This window comes from Podarcis liolepis, assembly GCF_965112155.1.
Source record: "Podarcis liolepis genome assembly, chromosome: 7".
NCBI classification, from domain to species: domain Eukaryota; kingdom Metazoa; phylum Chordata; class Lepidosauria; order Squamata; family Lacertidae; genus Podarcis; species Podarcis liolepis.
This window is the reverse complement of record NC_139561.1, coordinates 74,874,122-74,892,533: the sequence shown is the minus strand read 5'-3', so window position 1 is coordinate 74,892,533 and position 18,412 is coordinate 74,874,122. Positions and strand designations below refer to the sequence as shown.

General features: G+C 46.2%; 2 protein-coding genes across 2 annotated transcripts; both read right to left on the bottom strand.

Annotated features, from left to right (window-relative positions):
• On the bottom strand, positions 1-12,797 carry RBM42 (RNA binding motif protein 42). Its single transcript, XM_083515263.1, has 10 exons — positions 11,245-12,797; positions 10,308-10,461; positions 8,579-8,666; positions 7,682-7,747; positions 6,183-6,343; positions 5,194-5,334; positions 4,127-4,333; positions 3,099-3,219; positions 2,445-2,639; positions 1-502 (listed from the first exon to the last, which is right to left on the bottom strand). The coding sequence occupies exons 1-10, from the start codon at positions 11,403-11,405 to the stop codon at positions 390-392; spliced, it is 1,407 nt and encodes a 468-aa protein (XP_083371389.1). The 5' UTR covers positions 11,406-12,797; the 3' UTR covers positions 1-389.
• A 100-nt stretch (positions 12,798-12,897) lies between these two features.
• COX6B1 (cytochrome c oxidase subunit 6B1) lies at positions 12,898-18,368 on the bottom strand. Its single transcript, XM_083515334.1, has 4 exons — positions 18,221-18,368; positions 14,645-14,760; positions 13,977-14,077; positions 12,898-13,147 (listed from the first exon to the last, which is right to left on the bottom strand). The coding sequence occupies exons 2-4, from the start codon at positions 14,748-14,750 to the stop codon at positions 13,094-13,096; spliced, it is 261 nt and encodes an 86-aa protein (XP_083371460.1). The 5' UTR covers positions 14,751-14,760; positions 18,221-18,368; the 3' UTR covers positions 12,898-13,093.
• Between the last annotated feature and the right edge of the window lie 44 nt (positions 18,369-18,412).

The following is an 18,412-nucleotide window of genomic DNA, read 5'->3' as shown; positions in this document are numbered from 1 at the left end:
AATGTAGTAAGAAAAAAAAAGATACACACAACTTTATTGGGTAAGAAGACTTTTGTTCACGGAAGTTGTCGTTACGCACAAACTATCCCCCAGCTGGGTTTGTAGGTTGCGACTCCTCAGCACTGAACCCACAAAGCTGCTATTAGACTGCAGAGCTAATGGGGAAGGGTTTGTCTGTGTATGACAGAGAGAACACACACATATCTTCTACACGGAATAGGCCTTGGACTGATGGAGTAACAAAGCAGTTCCGATTTCTTGCCGGCAGCTTCTTCCTGCGGTCTGCTTCTTCTCCAGCAGAGGGCAGGATCAAACAGGCCTACAGACACTCAATTCCTTGCTTCAAGGGGCTCATGGGTGAACAGCATACAACATCATCCTGCACCTCGTTACCTCAGCCCCAACTTCTTCTTCTCCTTCTGTTTCTTGCGCACCACGTCAATATTGCGATCTTTCCACATGCTTTTGCGCAGCTTGATGGGCCGGCTGCCGACATACTTTCCTGCCACAGACACACAAGGAAGGGCAGTGGGGAGGTTGGCGGGGAGGCAGAGAGAGAGGAAGGAAGTTTCAGTAAGACTGTCCTGTCCAAGCCAGCTCACCTTGTGTGGCTGGAGAAACGTGGAGCTGTTTCCCAAGCCGCCCTCGGTTAATTCACTGGCTGACACCCCAGGGCTTCAACATAATACGTTGTGCCAATGGCCTCCAGTTACGCCATCAAACAAGACAACTAATGTGGGAATTGAGCAACCCTAGAGACTTCCCCAAGAAGGAGCATCTGAAGTCAGTCATATTCCTCAAAATGTACACCAGATTAGAGGTACAAACGTTTCCAGACAGCCTTGGCCTGCTCCCTCATCAAGATGTATGTCATGTTACAGATCCTTTCAGGTGTTGAACATCAGCAGAGTGAGCCCTCTTGATAGTTCCATCGCTTTCAAAAGCTCAGTGGCTGCAGCCCAGGAAAAGGCATTCTTTGTGGCCGCTCTTAGTCTGTGGAACTCCCTACCCAGAGAGGTGCATCTGACACCTTCCCTACAGTTTCCATCATATGTTGAAGACACACCTCTTTTACCTTGTCCTTTGACACCCGAGATGCTGTATTTTAGGACTCACCCGACACTTGGGATTATAATCTGTTTTTAATGTTGCACTGTAAAGTGTTATGACCTGCCCTGGACCTTAGGCAGTAAACAGTGATAGTAAGAGTAATAATAAGCAGCAGCTTTGAAGATGCTATGAGGGCTTTCAAGATCCAGCACAACAGTGCTGGCAGGTGAGGAGCTGGCCATTTCCCTGTAGTACTGAACCTTGGAAAGATTCAGAAAACAAGTAGACGTATTGCTGCCTTAAATACAGGAAGCTGCCTGATACAGACTACAGTAGTACATTGGTTCTCAAACACTTTGGTACTCAAACAATTTAGAACCCAAACACTGCAAACCTGGAAGCAAGTGTTCCAGTTTGTGAACGTTTTTCAGAAGCCGAAAGTGTTCCATTTTGAGTGCCACGCTTCCGTTTTGAGGTCTGTCTTTTTTTGCTATTTATTTTGTGTTTTGTTTTTGCAGCTTTTTGTTTGGTTTTTGTGACTGCATAGAACCCAGTTCACCTACTGATTGATTGATTGATTGATTGATTGATTGTGTGACTGCAGTACATTGTTTATTGCTTTCAATAGAGAGCCAGTGTGGTGTAGTGGTTAAGAGTGGTAGACTCGTAACCTGGGGAACCGGGTTCATGTCTCCGCTCCTCCACATGCAGCTGCTGGGTGACCTTGGGCCAGTCACACTTCTTTGAAGTCTCTCAGCCCCACTCACCTCACAGAGTGTTTGTTGTGGGGGAGGAAGGGAAAAGAGAATGTTAGCCGCTTTGAGACTCCTTTGGGTAGTGATAAAGCGGGATATCAAATCCAAACTCTTCTTCTTCTCTTCTTTATGGATCAATGGTCTTGTTAGATAGTAAAATTCATGTTTAATTGCTGTTTTAGGGGTTGTTTTTAAAAGTCTGCAACGGATTAATCCATTTTGCATTACTTTCTATGGGAAAGCATGCCTTGGTTTTGTAATGGACTTCCAGAACGGATTAAGTTTGAGAACCAAGGTACCATTGTACTGGGTTTGTCTAGTCTAGTTTTATCTACTCTGTTTGGCAGCAGTGCTCCAAAGTCTCAAGCAAAGGTTCTTCTCATTGCCTGCTACTTGATCCTGGAAATGGCAGGAACTGAAATTGGGACTGTCTTCATACAAAGTGCATGCTCTGCCCTGGACCCATGATCTTTCCCCACTTCAGCAGAGCAGGGGCTCCACTGGGAGTGAGTGATTCCAGGCCCTGTACAGCTCCTAGCTCTCCCCACCCCCCGCACAACAGGGATCAGGCACCCCAACCCTCGGAATTCTAGGATTCCACTCCCATGAACTGGATCCACAGCTCAGGCAGCATCTCACCATTCATCTCCCGCATGGCACGGACATAGTCGTTTGGGTCCTTGAAGCTGACAAAGCCATAGCCTTTCGTCTTGCCGGTGCGCTTGTCCCGGATAACCTTGGCTTTCAGGAAGGAGGGATAGCGGCTGAAAGCGCGTGCAAGGATGTCATCATTCACTTCATTGCCCAGGTCACCACAGAAGATCCGAAAATCATCTGGGGGGGGGGTGGAGAGGAAGGGAGGAAGATCACACAACATGAGGCTGGGCAATTGGCCCTTTTGACAATTTGTTGAACCCTTTCCTGGCATAACAAGTTTCTGGCCCTCAAGACGGGCAAAAGGAAAGCAGGATGATTTGCAGCAGTCACGGTACTAGTCCTCAGTGTCTTCTGTGACTCCTCGGCCTTCAAACAGCAGTAAAATTGTGTGTTATTTCCCCCAAACCTGTCTAATTTTAATAGTTTATTATCCAAGTCTCAAAAGCCAAGTTTGGCTTGATGAAGTTTGTTAACCTGGAATTAACATTTATTTCAAACAGAAATTTAAATATGAAAGCATTTATTGTCAACCACTGATGTCAACTAACCCCAAGCTTGAGGGAACAGTCCCTTGCAATGTGGATTCTTGCCAGTATTTTTGACTGTTCACCAACCCACGTGACGATGGACACTCACCAGAATCCCATTCAAGGAGGCTGGGGTCCTCCCAGCACGTCCCAGCAGCTGTGCGGATGCAGCGCTTGAGCTTTTCCTGCTTCATTTTCTTCTTGTCCTCCGGTGTGCTCTCTACAACAGGCTGGGAAGAGAGAGAATGTGCTGATTAGGCAAAAGACCACGTCAATAATTTGTTTCAAATGAAAATTTGTTTCTAGCCTGGTGACCTCTGAGTAGGTAGGCTGACTGAACCAGACTCTCTTCCCCCTCACATTCTCATTTACCCTGTTGGAGGAACTGGACATGGAGGAAGGAGCTAATTTCCTTCATGAGCATAAATCACCCATGTATGAGATAAGCCAACAGGTACGAGCCTGTTGCTATGGTTACAGCCCAGTGTTAAGGCATGCCAGCTCATGGTGGCCAGGTCTTTTGCTGTAGTATGTCGGCCTGTGAGTCTGTCCATGAGTTGGAGTCTGTGTTATACAGTGGTGCCTCGCAAGACGAAAAAAATCCGTTCTGTGATTCTCTTCGTCTAGCGGTTTTTTCGTCTTGCGAAGCAAGCCCATTGAAGGATTAGCGGATTATCTGCTGATCGGATCAGCTGATAAGTGGCTTAGCGGCTTAGAAAAGGGGGGGGGGGAAACCAGCAGGAACTCGCAAGACATTGTCGTCTTGCAAAGCAAGCCCATAGGAAATTCGTTTTGCGAAGCACCTCCAAAACGGAAAACTCTTTCGTCTAGTGAGTTTTCCGTCTTGCGAGGCATTCGTCTTGCGGGGCACCACTGTATCTTGAATATAGAAATATTTTTCACTTGTATGTATATACCTTGTGGAATAAGAAGTCTACATACAAGCTGTATGTATATATCAACATCTGGAGCTGCTTTACTGAAGCCTTATCTTCTGCAGCAGTAAACTGTTTTGGATCTTAAGCTGCCTCTGTGTGGTGACTGTAAGTGGGAGCAACTTCTGCTGCAGAGGTATCTCACCTCACTTCCCCACCAGTTTCTGCCCATTTCTAGTGGGAAGCCACGACTGCTCCTTACCTCGACAGGTACAAATCCAGCATCGGGGCCCCGGGATCGCTTCCCCCGCGCGGGTGGCTGCTCGTGCCCACGTAGTGGCTGCAGGCTCCTTACATCCACCATTGGAACGGGCTCCGCCTCCGGCATACTTGGACCTATCACAGGCTCCTCCATCCCAACTGGCTCCTTCTCCTCCACCACGGGGGGCGGGGGCTCCCGATGCTCTTCCTGCAGAGGGAAGAGGAAGGGCTGTGATGTCACCGCTGTAGTACAGACCGGAGGCCCTTTTTCAGATGCCTCCACCTTGCCAGAACTGCCCGGCAAAGGTAATCTTAAGCGGTGCAGTTCAACAACTTCCCGCACGCTATCAGAAAGGATAATAATAATAATAATAATAATAATAATAATAATAATAATAATAATTTATTATTGATACCCCGCCCATCTGGCTGGGTTTCCCCAGCCACTCTGGGCGGCTTCCAACTGAATATTAAAAACAGTACAGCTTCAAACATTAAAAACTTCCCTAAAGAGGGCTGCCTTCAGATGACTTTTAAAAGTAAAATAGTTGTTTATTGTTTTGACATCTGCTGGGAGGGCATTCCACAGGGCAGGCGCCACTACCGAGAAGGCCCTCTGTCTGATTCCCTGTAACCTTACTTCTCGCAATGAGGGAACCGCCAGAAGGCCCTCGGTGCTGGATCTCAGTGTCCAGGCTGAACGATGGGGGTAGAGATGCTCCTTCAGGTATACTGGACCAAGGCCATTTAGGGCTTTAAAGGTCAGCACCAACACTTTGAATTGTGCTCGGAAACTTGGGGGAATTAAACTGTGTGTGTAGTGGCTAGAGCGTCGGACTAGGACCCAGGAAGCAAATACCCCCTCTGCCATAATGTTCACTGGATGACCTTGTTGAGTCCCTGCCAAGTCTCAGCCCAACCTACTACACAGGGTTGTTGGGGGGATAAAATGGATAGGGGGAGAACCACGTGCTTGAGATCCTTGGGGGGAAAGAGATGGGATACAAATGCAATAAATAGTAATAATAAAAAATAATGTGGCCTTCATTTGGCGTGCTCACTACTAACCTCTTGCTTCTTCACTGGCGGGGCAGAATACACTGTGGGAGCGGCCTGGATGACAGTGGGGTTCACCTTGGGGGGCACCACCACGGGTCGAGGAACAGGCACCAGCGGCGCCAGAGGACCGACGGGGATCCCTGGCCCAACCTAGCCAAAAAGCAGGCAGCAATCAGTGTCAGTTTTGCAAGTTCAACGCTAATATCCAAAGTATGAGGCTGATCAAGTCCCCATCCCACTTTGAACCTACAAGTCTCTGTTACTTGAGAGCTCGCGCCCAAGTTTGTTTATTTCGTTCCACTTCCTAATGCATTTTTCTTTCATACCTTGTATCTTTAGACTTTAAACTTAAGGATAGGGACTACTCTGTTATACTAGTGATCTGGGAGCCTGTTTTGACTGAAGTGGGGGGGGGGCAGTAAATAAAAACGAACACCAGCCACTCCCATAAAGCTTTCCCCTTGTACATGCTTGTGAAGGTTCAATAGGAGTAAGGCAAGTCATGGGTTTTACAGCACAGAGGCCGCTAAGTCACATAGCGCCAAATACTCAAGCTGTTCATTTCCAGTCTGGCAACATAATAAAGGATGATCTCCAGCTCTCATCCCCAGTCACCTGCCCCCGTTGAGCACAACCTGTTGCTTGATAATAGTTCTGAATCAGACTTCTAGAATAGCAGGGTTTCTCAAACCTGGGTCCCCACCTGTTGTTGGATTACAACACCCATCATACCTGATTCTAGTTCTGCTAGCTAGGGATGATGGGAGCTGTAGACCAATAACAGCTGGGGACCCAAGTTTGAGAAACACTGGGCTAAAGAGAGGGCAGTTCCCTCCTGCTTCTTTCCCAGTAGCCCCATGTATTCCCCTTTGGTCTCCACTGGCATGTCCCAATCTATTCCCCTCTGAGTGAACTCTGGCACAGAAGCAGAGAGCAGCCTCAAAAACTGGAAAAACAGATACCATCCCTGCCCTCTCACCAAAGAAAAAGAAACTCACCGGGGGGCCAGATCTCATGGGCCCTATGCCCCCTAGGGGCGGGCCAGGTGCTCTCTGCATTGGGGGGCCCATAAGCATTGGGGGGCCCTGGGGGCCTGACATGGGGGGACCCACCATAGACTGGTGATGAGGAGGGCGCATTGGCAGAGGACGAGGGCCACCTGCAAAAAGAAAATGCAGTAATAATTAGAAATCAGTGTTAGGCAACACTCAGCACACTGACCAATAAAGGCATCTAAAAATATTTCTGGTGCTTTCCGTTTTCAGTTTCTATACCCTTGGCTGGGCAGCTTAGAAATGTAATTAAAAAGCTTTGCATTCAGAAAAACATACTTTCCATTCATTGACTGGTTTATACGCTCCCTGCAAGGCCCTTTCCACCTGGCCTAGGGGGCGAGGCCCAGATTCACCAGCCCTACTGAAGAGGCTCCTCATGAGGCCGGAGGAACATCGCCCGGCTATTATTTTATTGATTTATTGATTTAATATGCTGTACACCACTTTGAGGTTTTTATTAAAAATATAAAGCAGTATAGAAATTAAAAAATAAATAAAATACGCTGTGGCTCAAAGGGGAAGAAATTATTGGTTTTTCCTTCAAAGTCAGCTGAACCCCAAAACGCCTCTGGATTCCCTGAGAGCCCCAGAGACAACAGGGTATGGAGTGATGTGCGTTCAGGCCTCTTCCCAACTTCTGTGCAAATGCCGTGAGGCACAATACGCGCATCACACCAAAGGCCCATCTAGTCCAACATTCTGTTCTCCTAGTGGCCAACCAGATATCTATGGGAAGCCCACAAGAAGAACCTGAGAGTGACAGCACTCTCCAAATTTCTGGTTCCCAGCAACTGGCATTCATAGGCATACTGTCTCAAACAGTGGACACAGCCATCGTTCCTAGCAGCCATCAATAGAAAATCCATGGGGAAGAAGGCTAACACTCTTTAAAGCCACCCATACCTTGTGCTATAATGGAAACATGGCTAGAAACCCAATGGATTTTTCTTTTTAAGATAAACCTGCTTATCAGGAAGAGTCACAGGAAGAGGATCGGTGAAAGAAAGCCTATATCTGTGCTGAATAGGAAGAAGATACATTACATCAAGGATGGGGAAACTGGTTCTCCAGATGCTTTTGGACTTTAACTCCCAACAGCCCAGCCAGCATGGTCAACGGTAAAGGATGACATGAGCTGCAGTCCAACAACTTCAGGAAGCACAAAGATTCCCCATCCCTACTCTTAATAAGAAGACCTATAGTGAATCAGACTAATCCTGACCACCAGCACCTTGCCATCAACTTCAAAGCAGAGGCTGTTCCCAGCTACTCAGTATCCTCAACCCGGGGATTGAACCTGAACCTTCATCCATACAAATCATGTGCACTCCCACTGAATCATGGCTTCCTATCTGCCTCCACAGAATCCCACCAAATCTCCCACTCCATGTTCCTTGCAAAACGGTGAACCCAACCAACAAATAATAAAAAAGACATCTTACCGGATCTCTGCAGAACATGAGGCACAAAGGTCGGCCGGAGGATGGGGGGCCGTTGCGGGGGGACAGCTGGGGGGGAAGAGAGAATGGATTTCAAGGCCCTTGGACATACAAAGCCCATTTCACAATCTTTGCAATCTCGGCTCTTTTATATCAACTTTGCAGTTTCCAGGCTGAATTCACAGTGCTGGCAATTAGCCTTTAAAACCTAAATGACAACCAGTATACTTGAAGGGATCGTCTTCTCCAATATGAGCCTGCCTGGCCACTGAGGTCAGCTGGAGAGTCCCTTTCTGCATGCCCTGCCTCCATATAAGGTGTGATTGGAGGAAACACTTAAAAGAACTCTATTGCAGGGTCAACAAAGTATGAATTTCTCTTTGAACACTTCCCTCTTGCTCTTCTGAAGCTAGCTGAAAACTTATTTCTTCTTTCAGGCCTATGACCTGTACGTTCTTGAATGTTTTATTCCTAGCTCTTTCGGTTTAGTTGAGATGGGGAGCCTGTGGCTCTCCAGATGCTGGACTTTCAACTCCCATCAGCACCAATCAACATGGTCAAAGGCCAGGAATGATGGTAAATGTAGTTCAGCAATAGCTGGAGGGCCACAGCTTTCTCATTCCTCTGCTGATGTGATCTTAGCGCCCTAACAATTTAGTAATCTGTTTTAATTGCTTGGTTATTCTCTTAAGCATTTTGGGTGGGACACAACTTAATATCTGACATAACTGCAGTTGTGGTGGGGAACCTATGACCCTACAGAGGTCACTGGATTACAACTTCCACCAGCCCCAACCATGGTGGCTGAGGCTGATGAAAGCTGGGAGTCCAACAACTGGAGGGACACAGGCTTCACATCCTTCTGGTAAGAATAGAATTACAAAGGCACTGGCTATATACCTGGGCCCACAAATGGCACTGGAGGAGCCACGATGGGGGCCACCACTGTGGCTGCCGCTGCTGCTCGGGCTTCGAGACTCTGCTGGACCTGGAAGAAAAAAAAGAAACAAATGGCAAGAACAGATGTCAGTGAAGTAAGATGAACAGTCAAGTACGAAAGTTTAGTATTCACACATTCATCCTCCTCACCCCAGCTTCCTAAGGGCAGCTCTGCTGCATCAGACCAAAACCCTACACTATCTGTAATCCTTGTTTCCTGAAGATCAAATGCCTATCTAACTTGCATGGTGTGTGCCAATTCTGCCTTGCACTCAGCAGCATGATAGGTGCTGGATAGAACATAAAAGTGGCATGATTGAAAGAGGACTTGCATGTCACAACCTAATGGGTGAGGTAGCAATGAAGAGAAAAACACAGTGTTAGTCCTATAGAAATGATTTGTTGTAGAATGACACCACACTGCATTACCTATGTGCTAAAAAGAAATATTCTACTGTTTCAAAACACTGATCAAAACCTAAATCGGGGCAGGGGGAGCAGGCTCTGCTGGCCATGGAGTAAGCAGCAGAAACTGAGAGCTCTGAGAGAAAATATTTTAAAGGATGGATTTCTCACTCTGAAGAACAAGTATTACGAAGCAAAGAATACAGGTCAGTCCTTAAGAACTTTTCAAGCAGGAATGTAATTTGTAGTAGTGAAATAATAAACATTACTACTTAATTTCTGGGCTAGACACAAGCCCTGGGCCAGATGTCAAACTTATTGGCTGGAAAAGAATCTAAAGCAAAGGGCTTGTTAAGACAAAAAAATGGACAGTTAGAAATGATTGGACCTCTTACATTTAAATAGTAGAAGTAAAAAAGAAAGGATCAATACCCAGGACAATAAAATATTTGGAAATCTTGGGAGTAAATAACTGAATATAATTAATTACTCTTACTTCCGGTCTCCAGGCCTGAAGCCTGATACCAGGTTGGAGACTAGATTTAATTGAAGCAAAAGAACTTGAAAGGGAAAAACAACAAATACTACAAATAAACAAGGGGAAAGGTGAATATAAAATGGAAGAATGGTATAAAGAGGTGTGGGATATAGCAATTAATGACAAATTAACATGTGCTATTAAGGTAAGATGGGGAATATGCAGGAGAAATGATTTTAAGGAGATATGGAAGATATTTGTAGAATTTGTGCTGTTAAAATGGAAAGGAGAAACTATCGCAAGAGGTGTTGAAATTTTGGAAGGTTGGATAGTTATAATGGAATGGTCTGGGGGTGCATATTTTTATTTCTACTTTATTATTACTTTGTTTAAAAAAATAAAAAACCTAAATCAACACCTACTGCTTCAGCCAAAGTGGAAAAGTGACAGCACCAATATATTTAAAATATTACAAATGTGTAATCTGAACTTCTAATCCCAAAGCCCAGCTTTCCTCACCTGCACCAGATTTCAAGGCTTCTACTGAAAGCCAGGAACTGTTTTATATAGAGTGAGACCACTGGTCCATTTAGCTCAGCATTATCTATACAGTACTCATGGGCAGCAGCTCTTTGGAGTTTCAGGCAGGAGATTTTTCCCCATTCCCAACTGGAGATGCTAGGATTTCAACCTAGGACCTTTTGCATGCAAAGTATGTTTTCTACCATTGAGCTACAGCCCTGTCCCTCAAAGCTGTCCAGCAAGCTTCCTGCATTGCAAAAGGTAAATCTCAAGCAGACTCCTCACCTGTTGGTAGGTGTTGGTGGCAATGATGGGTCGGATGACAGGGACTGGGGGGACTGCAGACACAGCTGGCACTGCCAGGGCAACTGGAACAGCTTCTACCACAGGGGCAACAGGAGGCAAGGATACTGGAGCTCCCAGCACCTCCTGCTCAAACCTGTAAACAAAAACCCATAGCATTTATATGATTCTTTTGCCATACAAATGCCCCACATACACCATTCCATTATTAATCTGAACAACTGGCTTTATATTTTGATTGATTTTATTATATCCATGCTGAGGACCACGAAGGGCCAAGTTCAAATCCCACCCCTCCAGCAACAAAGCTCACTCTGGAATCTACATCACCTTTCATCCTAATCAATTTCACAGGTTTGTTGAGGAGATAAAATGAGGGGGAAGTGGGCCATGGACACTACTTTAGCTTCTATTAAGGCATGATATAAATACCAAATAATAATCACCACCATCATCAGACAAGAACATCAAATGTTTTAAAATCTATTGACAAACCACACCAAGAGTTGTAAAGTGGGCCGTTTGGAGAAATATTCACTTCAGAACACCTCTGCCCCATACTGAGATCAGGAGGCAAAAAAGGAGGATGGTTTGCCTAAGCTCTGAGAACAAGGCTAAGGAGGGCTCTGAACTGGAAGCATCCCAGCTCGCAAGGGAGACTCGGAGCTCCCATTACCAACACTGCCCTGGGTTCCACAGCCCCGTTTCCTAGCACCTGCAACGCTTTTCTTTCCAGCGTGTTCACTGTCAACGTTGTAAGACAGGGAGGGAGGGGCCCCCTGAAATCTCCCAGGTGTCCCCAGACTTCCAGCTCCCATCACCTCCGTCCATGAAACCATTTTGGCTGGTTTTCGCTGCCCCCCCAAACACAGGGCCCCTCAATGGGAGCCTCCATGGGCGCCCTCCCCGCTTCACTCACAGGGCCATCTCGGCTTCCATTTCCTTCAGTCTCTCCTCTCCACTCTTCGCGCCGCCGCCGCCTCCTGCGGCCGCCGCCGGTGGCCCTTTCCCGGGAACCCCTCCAGGCACCCCGGGGGGCCCTCCCGGCGGCGGAGGGGGCGGAATCGCCGGAGCCGCCATGGCTCAAGTGCTCTTCCAAGTCGGTAGCAACCGCTCCTACAGCTACATGGACCACCGTCCCCCGAGACTACTTCCGGCTCAGAGCTGATGACGATAACCCGGAGACTTCCGGCGCACCTCGCCGACGGTAGGAGAAAAAAATAGAACTTCCGGTACAAGCAGAGAGCTGTCTCTCTATGGTTGCAGGACGGTGTAGCTCTTTCCTTGTCATTCTCTCTGGTGAAAACTCGGCCGCAACCTATTTTTTTTGCTAGGAGTGAGGAAATAATGTCAAGACCGGAAGTATTGCTAAGAACTGCAGCAGTGTGACTGAATAATTGCTACCTCTATGGATACGTCGCGTTCCGTTTCCCGCAGAACGCTGGGCGGGGCTAAGCAGGAGGCGGGGCTTGGGTGCCCCCCCACCCCGGTTGGAAGAAACTGAAGAGGGGGGAACCTGCTCGATTAATCTGTGGGACTTGTAGGATCGCGCTGTAATTTTTCCATTCGCCTCTCCATTCAGGGAAGCAAGAGGCATTATCAGAGTGAAGGAGCACCTCATAGCCAGGCAGAAGCACACAGAGGAAGCTCAGGGATGGTGAAAGATGCAGCCTAGGGAAAGGGGGAATGGCCGGAGGAATCCCAAGGGCCAGATAAGAGAGGTGTGGAGGGCTGCAATCAGCCCTGAAGGCCAAAGCTTTCATTCTTACCTTGTGTGTTTATTCAGAAGGAAAATCCACAGAGTTCAATAGTAAATGTACATAGGTCTGTCACTTTGCAATGCAGCCCTACAGATATTTACACAGCAATCTGAATCACCCTGAGTAGGGCTTGCTTCCTAGCAATCAACCACCTAATGTTTTCCTTTTGTCCAGGTGAAGGGCTTCTCACATTGGGAGAAAAATATCACTTTAGTGCAAGAATGCCAACTTGAATAAAATATTGGGGGGGGGGGCGAGCAGGTAAGCCTCTCCCCGCATAATCGATCACAAGATGCGGCACAAGTGCACCATTTAATTGGCAATGACCATCAATTTGGGGGGGGGGGGGCTTGACTCCTATGCTACAGTGCCAAAGCAGCAGTGATGAAGTCATACCTTAAGCCCAGCAGGAAAATAACTCCCTTCTGTAAAATGTGTTATCTAGGCTCCCGCCTCTTGCATAAGTACAGAATTCAAGGACTTTTGTCATCTGCTCAGGTAACTTATTACAACGTATCCAAACAACCTGTGGAACATTATTTTATCATGAGCACCAAGTGGGAACTGGCCAGCTGAAAGAGAAGGCTGACCGTGATGTAGCCAGATCAGCCTCCAATCTAACAAGCAAGTAGGAAATTCCATGTGCAAAAGTATTCCAGACTGCTTATCAAGTGGAAGTGGAGGGGTGGTGGTTTATGGCAAAGCAAGGAGGGGTGCTGTGGAAAATTATGTGAGTTGTGTATCCTACACCTTATAAGAAGCACCCCAGTCATTGACAACAATACCACAAATTCACATGTAATCAGCCGATCTTAACACAAACCATAGCCACAGGTTTTTATGCCTTTTATTTGAATTTGCACTGTCACATCATGTTGGATGCTCAAGTCAGCATGACCAAGAAAAAGCATTATTTCAGACTATCCTTCAGTCACCGTATTTCGGTGGGGAGACCTCCGCAGCACAGCAGTGTCATGAGAAAGGGAGCAACTGGCAGGGGCAAGACAATCAGATCTTGCCAGGAAAAGTCCCCTCTTCTATGCGTTCATCCCAGCTAGTGACCTGCAAAAGACCAATAGGCTTCTTTGATTAGTCATATCTTCTGGGCTAGTACAGAGGCAAAGTGACAGACTACAGATCTCCTCCTCACATGGAATTCTGCAGCTTTCTTTGTAGAAAATTAAATCACATTTCTAATCCTCATAACCATAGGTTGTAATAGTCTTCATTTGTGGGTTTTGTGGGAGTTGCCTACAAAATGTTGCAATGTTCGCAATGTAATATTTATATTTCCTGCATAGCTATCTAGCTTATCTTCATATTTAAGAAAATTTTGACCTTGCAATTTGTCCATGAAAAGGTCTCCAAGGCAAAACTATGAAAATAGTAGTAGTTCCAGTTATATTCTTTTCTTACCCATCACTTATCAATACATATCCTCCTTGTTCTTTTGCCACATGCAGCTAAAAATATGGGAACACATCAGGCTCACATTATTAATTTTATGCAAAATAAAAGGTTTTAGTGATTATCATTTTGAGCAGATTGAAGCTTTCTGACACACATTAAGCATCTATCTATTGCATCTCTGAGGCTTCACCCAGCACAGCCCATGGTCCACAGAACCTCCCCTCCAGTCAAATAACAGAGCACTGAAATGTGCCAAACACCACCCATCAAGCCCATCCTTTACCGTATCTGAAGAAGTGTGCATGCACACGAAAGCTCATACCAAGAACTAACTTAGTTGGTCTTTAAGGTGCTACTGGAAGGAATTTTTTTATTTTGACTATGGCAGACCAACACGGCTACCTATCTACTACTGAATCCTTTACCCTGACACCTATTTCTCTTTCACATTCCTTAGCCCTGCTCAGTTCCATTCACATACCCAAGAAACAGGGCAAAGGGACGTGTACACTCTTTTGTACCACTGGCAGACATAAGGGTCTCCTCCCTTGGCATTCATGGCTTTCTCACAGCGGTGGAAATCTGTGGAGAGAGAAATGTTTCAGACTTATGAAGACAACCACTGCAGCTCCTCTAGTACAGAGTCCAGGAGACAGCTTTTTAAACCCCAAACTGTTTGCAAGACTCTTTTGATGTAATCTGCACAAGGTGGCATCAGACATTATTTTTGCCTATCTCTGCTTATTTTATTGTTATTTAATCCTTCTTTCCTCCTCTACTATAGAAACTACCCAGATCAACTTACAAAAAAGAATACATAACACTTGCACATTCTCGTAATAAGGATATTATAGTGATATTATGGTCTGACCTGTTGCATTTTCCTATTTTTTCCACTTACTGCCTCATTTTATGCACAGATCTAGAACTGCTGCAGCCTGAAACTTTTAGGAAGACTTGCACAGTACACTACGGACCTTGCCTGCAATAGTGAAAGTCAGCAGTTTGGAAATTCAGACATAGTACAATAGGACAACTACTTTTTTTTTTAATACTTCTCTGGCAACTCAGATGTCAGATGATGAATAGTCCTAGTTTCTCATTACTCAGCCAAGGATGCAAAAATTCACACAAATAAATTATACTCACCAAGATAATTCTGCCAGCAGTTCCGGGTTTGGTTTTGATTGGGGAACCGGCTGTCAAATGGAGCCGTTCGGTAATTTTCCAGCTTTTCCTTTATGGTTTCAGACATGTTCTCTTCTCTGAAAGAATATATAAAATCAGCAATGTGAAAAGGCCCAGAAGCTTCACAGCTGTAATGCTCAGAAGCCATATCCCATGTTAAGGGATTATGTGTCCCAAAGATATTTATATCTTCAGGGAGCATTCCAACAACTGGATGGCAGCACAGTCAGATCATGGGAGCAGAACACTGCTTAAAAGGTAAAGGTAAAGGATCCCTGGACAGTTAAATCCAGACAAAGGTGACTATGGGGTTGGGGCGCTCATCTAGTTTTCAGGCCGAGGGAGCCGGCGTTTGTCCACAGACAGCTTTCCAGGTCATGTGGCTAGCATGACTAAACCATTTCTGGTGCAACGGAACACCACGATGGAAACCAGAGTGCACAGAAACGCTGTTTACCTTCCCGCCACAGTGGTACCTATTATTTACTTGACTGTTAGCTTTCTAACCCCAGCCCACCAAGCACGCATACACACATGTATACCTATCAATCCATGCAGCAAAGAAATACATTAACACAGTATTTTCTCTGTACACCCCCTAACTAATCTACGATATTAAAACCCCATCACCCAATATCTGCCTGATAAGAGGCCAGAAGGATATTGCTTCAAGTCCCAACATTGCTGTGGACATGCTGGAAGGAGAGTAGTAGTATGCAGAGCAGGTATAAGGGAACCTCTGGCCCTCCAGATGTTGAACTACATCCCTGGCAAATGGTGATGCTTGCTGGGGCTGATGGGAGTTGTGGTTCAGCAACATCTGAAGGGGCAAAATTTCTTTGCACCTGCACTGCTGCGAGTCCTGGAAGACCTGCTCCCTGCTTGGCTAGCTTTTTTCCACCTGGCCTGGGAAGGTGGGGTCCTGGCTGACTCCAGCTACAAAAGCTGAGGTTACTGAACACACTCTTGGTTTGGGGTATTGTTCAGTGGGTTTTATTGCTATTGCTGATACTAATTTTCTTGTATCTTTATTTTTAGATCATATGATTTATGTGGCAATTGTTCAGTTTGGTTGTGTACTATTTGACGTGTTTTATTTACTGTTCATTACTACTTTTGTAGTTTAATTATTTTCATGCTGTGAGCTGCCTTGAGCATGATGACAGCTCCCAGTATTACATCTGCAGCACAAGAAGTTAATGCAACCAAAAGCCCTGCTCCCACTCCTGATGACTGCATACCTGAAACATGTGTATCAAGCATACCTAAAAAGTCTTGCTCCCTGATCTCAGATGCACCAAAGTAGCAATAGTTACTTCTTGGTAGGATGGCGAGAAGCAATTAAGAATAGTACTCCTGTACCTTCAGTAACTCTATAAGCAGAGGCTTCCAGCAGGTGCAACCTGCCAGTTCTGCAGCAAGTTTGATTAAAGCTGCCTCCACCAAAGCCTCCTCTTCTGCACCATTTCAGAAGCCTTCCACTCCACCTGGTCACCTTACCTGGTCAGTGGGATAGAGAAAGAGCTCTTTGGGGCTTCACTAAAAATGCCACCATCAATACTCTTTCAGTTATGAAGCTGCACCTACAACAGTTGTGCAGCAGGCAGAAATTCAGCACTGGGAACTTTTGCCCAAGCATGCAGACAGAAAGAGCACTCCCTGCTAAAATTCTTACACCGCTAGTAAAAAAATGTACAGCAGCCTTGCTAAGACTAAAGGGAGGCCAGCTCAACACACCTGCAAAAAGCCTCTTGCAACCCAACAACAAATAAAAAGACATGTACTATACAACAAATAGTAATACATTAGAAAGCACTCAAAAGTATCTCACGCATAAATAGCAATGTTTGAATTACATCAAGGTGACAGAAAAGGAAAGGAGGCAATTGAAACCATTGATTTAAATAAAGTTTCCCACAGAGACTTCTTCATATATTTCCTAAACAGCAGTTAAATCCTAAGACCTGTACAGCACTTAAGAGTGTAGATATTCATAACAGGTCCATTATATTCATAACTTCATTAATATGGAAAGGCCTCCTTTAGCACAATAAGGGGCTCTGATTCACTTTGGAGATTAACTGTATGTCCAATATGCTTATATTCAGATTTAATGAAAAGAAACATAGTATTTACAAATAATCTTTTAAAAACCTTTTTTTTTAATTGTATTTTTTAGCCACCCGAGTATTATTGCATTGCAACAATTCTGAAACATAGGTATAAGCATCGGTTATATTTAGACTGTCAAAGAGTTAAGAGGTGCCACAACAATCACCTTCAATTATCTGACCAGCTGCCACATGGGGCAAATCTATCTCCTGTTGCTCCAGCAGGTAGAAGCAGAAATTCTAATTATGTGTAAGAAACTGGAGACTAAATATTACGGGGGGAGTGCTTCATTTTGTGCAGATTGTTTAGCATACTGCCATGGAAGGAGATTTAAGCAGAAGCTAGATTGCCACCTATCAAGGATGCTGCAGTAGTGGCTGTCCCCCTCACACCCAGAAGTAGGCTGGACTAGAGGGAACTCTGAGGTCCCTTCTGACTTTAATACCTGCAGGATCAAGGGTGAGTAAAGAGCAGCACATCCCTGAATGATTTCAAATACAGTGGTACCTCGGGTTAAGTACTTAATTCATTCCGGAGGTCCATTCTTAACCTGAAACTGTTCTTAACATGAAGCACCACTTTAGCCAATGGGGCCTCCTGCTGCTGCCGCACCACCGGAGCACGATTTCTGTTCTCATCCTGAAGCAAAGTTCTTAACCCAAGGTACTATTTCTGGGTTAGTGGAGTCTGTAACCTGAAGCGTATGTAACCTGAGGTACCACTATACCTTAGCAAAGAGCCCTGGCCGAACTGTTTCAGGAGTGGCAACAACAACAATATATATACATGCGCGTTCCAGTCTCCCCGCCGTCCAATATATATTGCTAAAATAGTTTAAGGCTCCTGAGGTGTGTGTGTTGGGGTGAGATTTGTAGTCACCCGGAAGTGGACCTTGTGTGTGTGTTCGTGTGTGTGTGTGTGTGTGTAATTTATCGCGTTCCTGGGCTCAGAATCCACTCTTTTAAGCGCATGTCTTCTTAAATTATTGTATTTTAATATTTTGCTGGAAGCCGCCTAGAGTGTCTGGGGAAACCCAGCCAGATGGGCGGGATTGATTGATTTAAAAAAAAAACGCAGAGCGGGTCCCACCAGGCCTGAAGCCTGTCCACCCCGGAGGAAGATTAAAGCCCCAGTATTACAGAACGGGGGCGATGAGAGCCGAGAAAAGGGCGCCTTGGAAAAGCCTCCTTGGCGGGATTCGAACCCGGGGCTTCCCTGCTCCCTCCCCTCGCCCGCCCTCCAGCCTCTGGGCCCTGAGCGCCGCCGTCGGCCGGTTCCCCTGGAGGTAAGGAAGGAGTCCGGCCTGGCGGCAACCAGCACCCAAACCCCGGCCCGTCTCCGAGAGAAGGCCGGGCCCAGCCCTCCGAGCTCCGGCTTCCCCTCCTCCTCCCGGCCCGGGCTCCCTCGGGCCTCCGCGCTTCGCACCTCAGCAACAGGAGCAGCGGCACTCAAGGCTCTTCCCTCAAAGTGACTTTCACCCGTAGACCGGCCGCGGCTGTGCCGGAACAAACGAGAGCGGGGATTGTAGAGCGGCGCAGGAAAAGGCGGGCGCAACGGCGTGATGGACAAGCCTTCTCCGCGCTCGCAGGCGTTCGAGGAAAGATTTGCGGCGGGCGG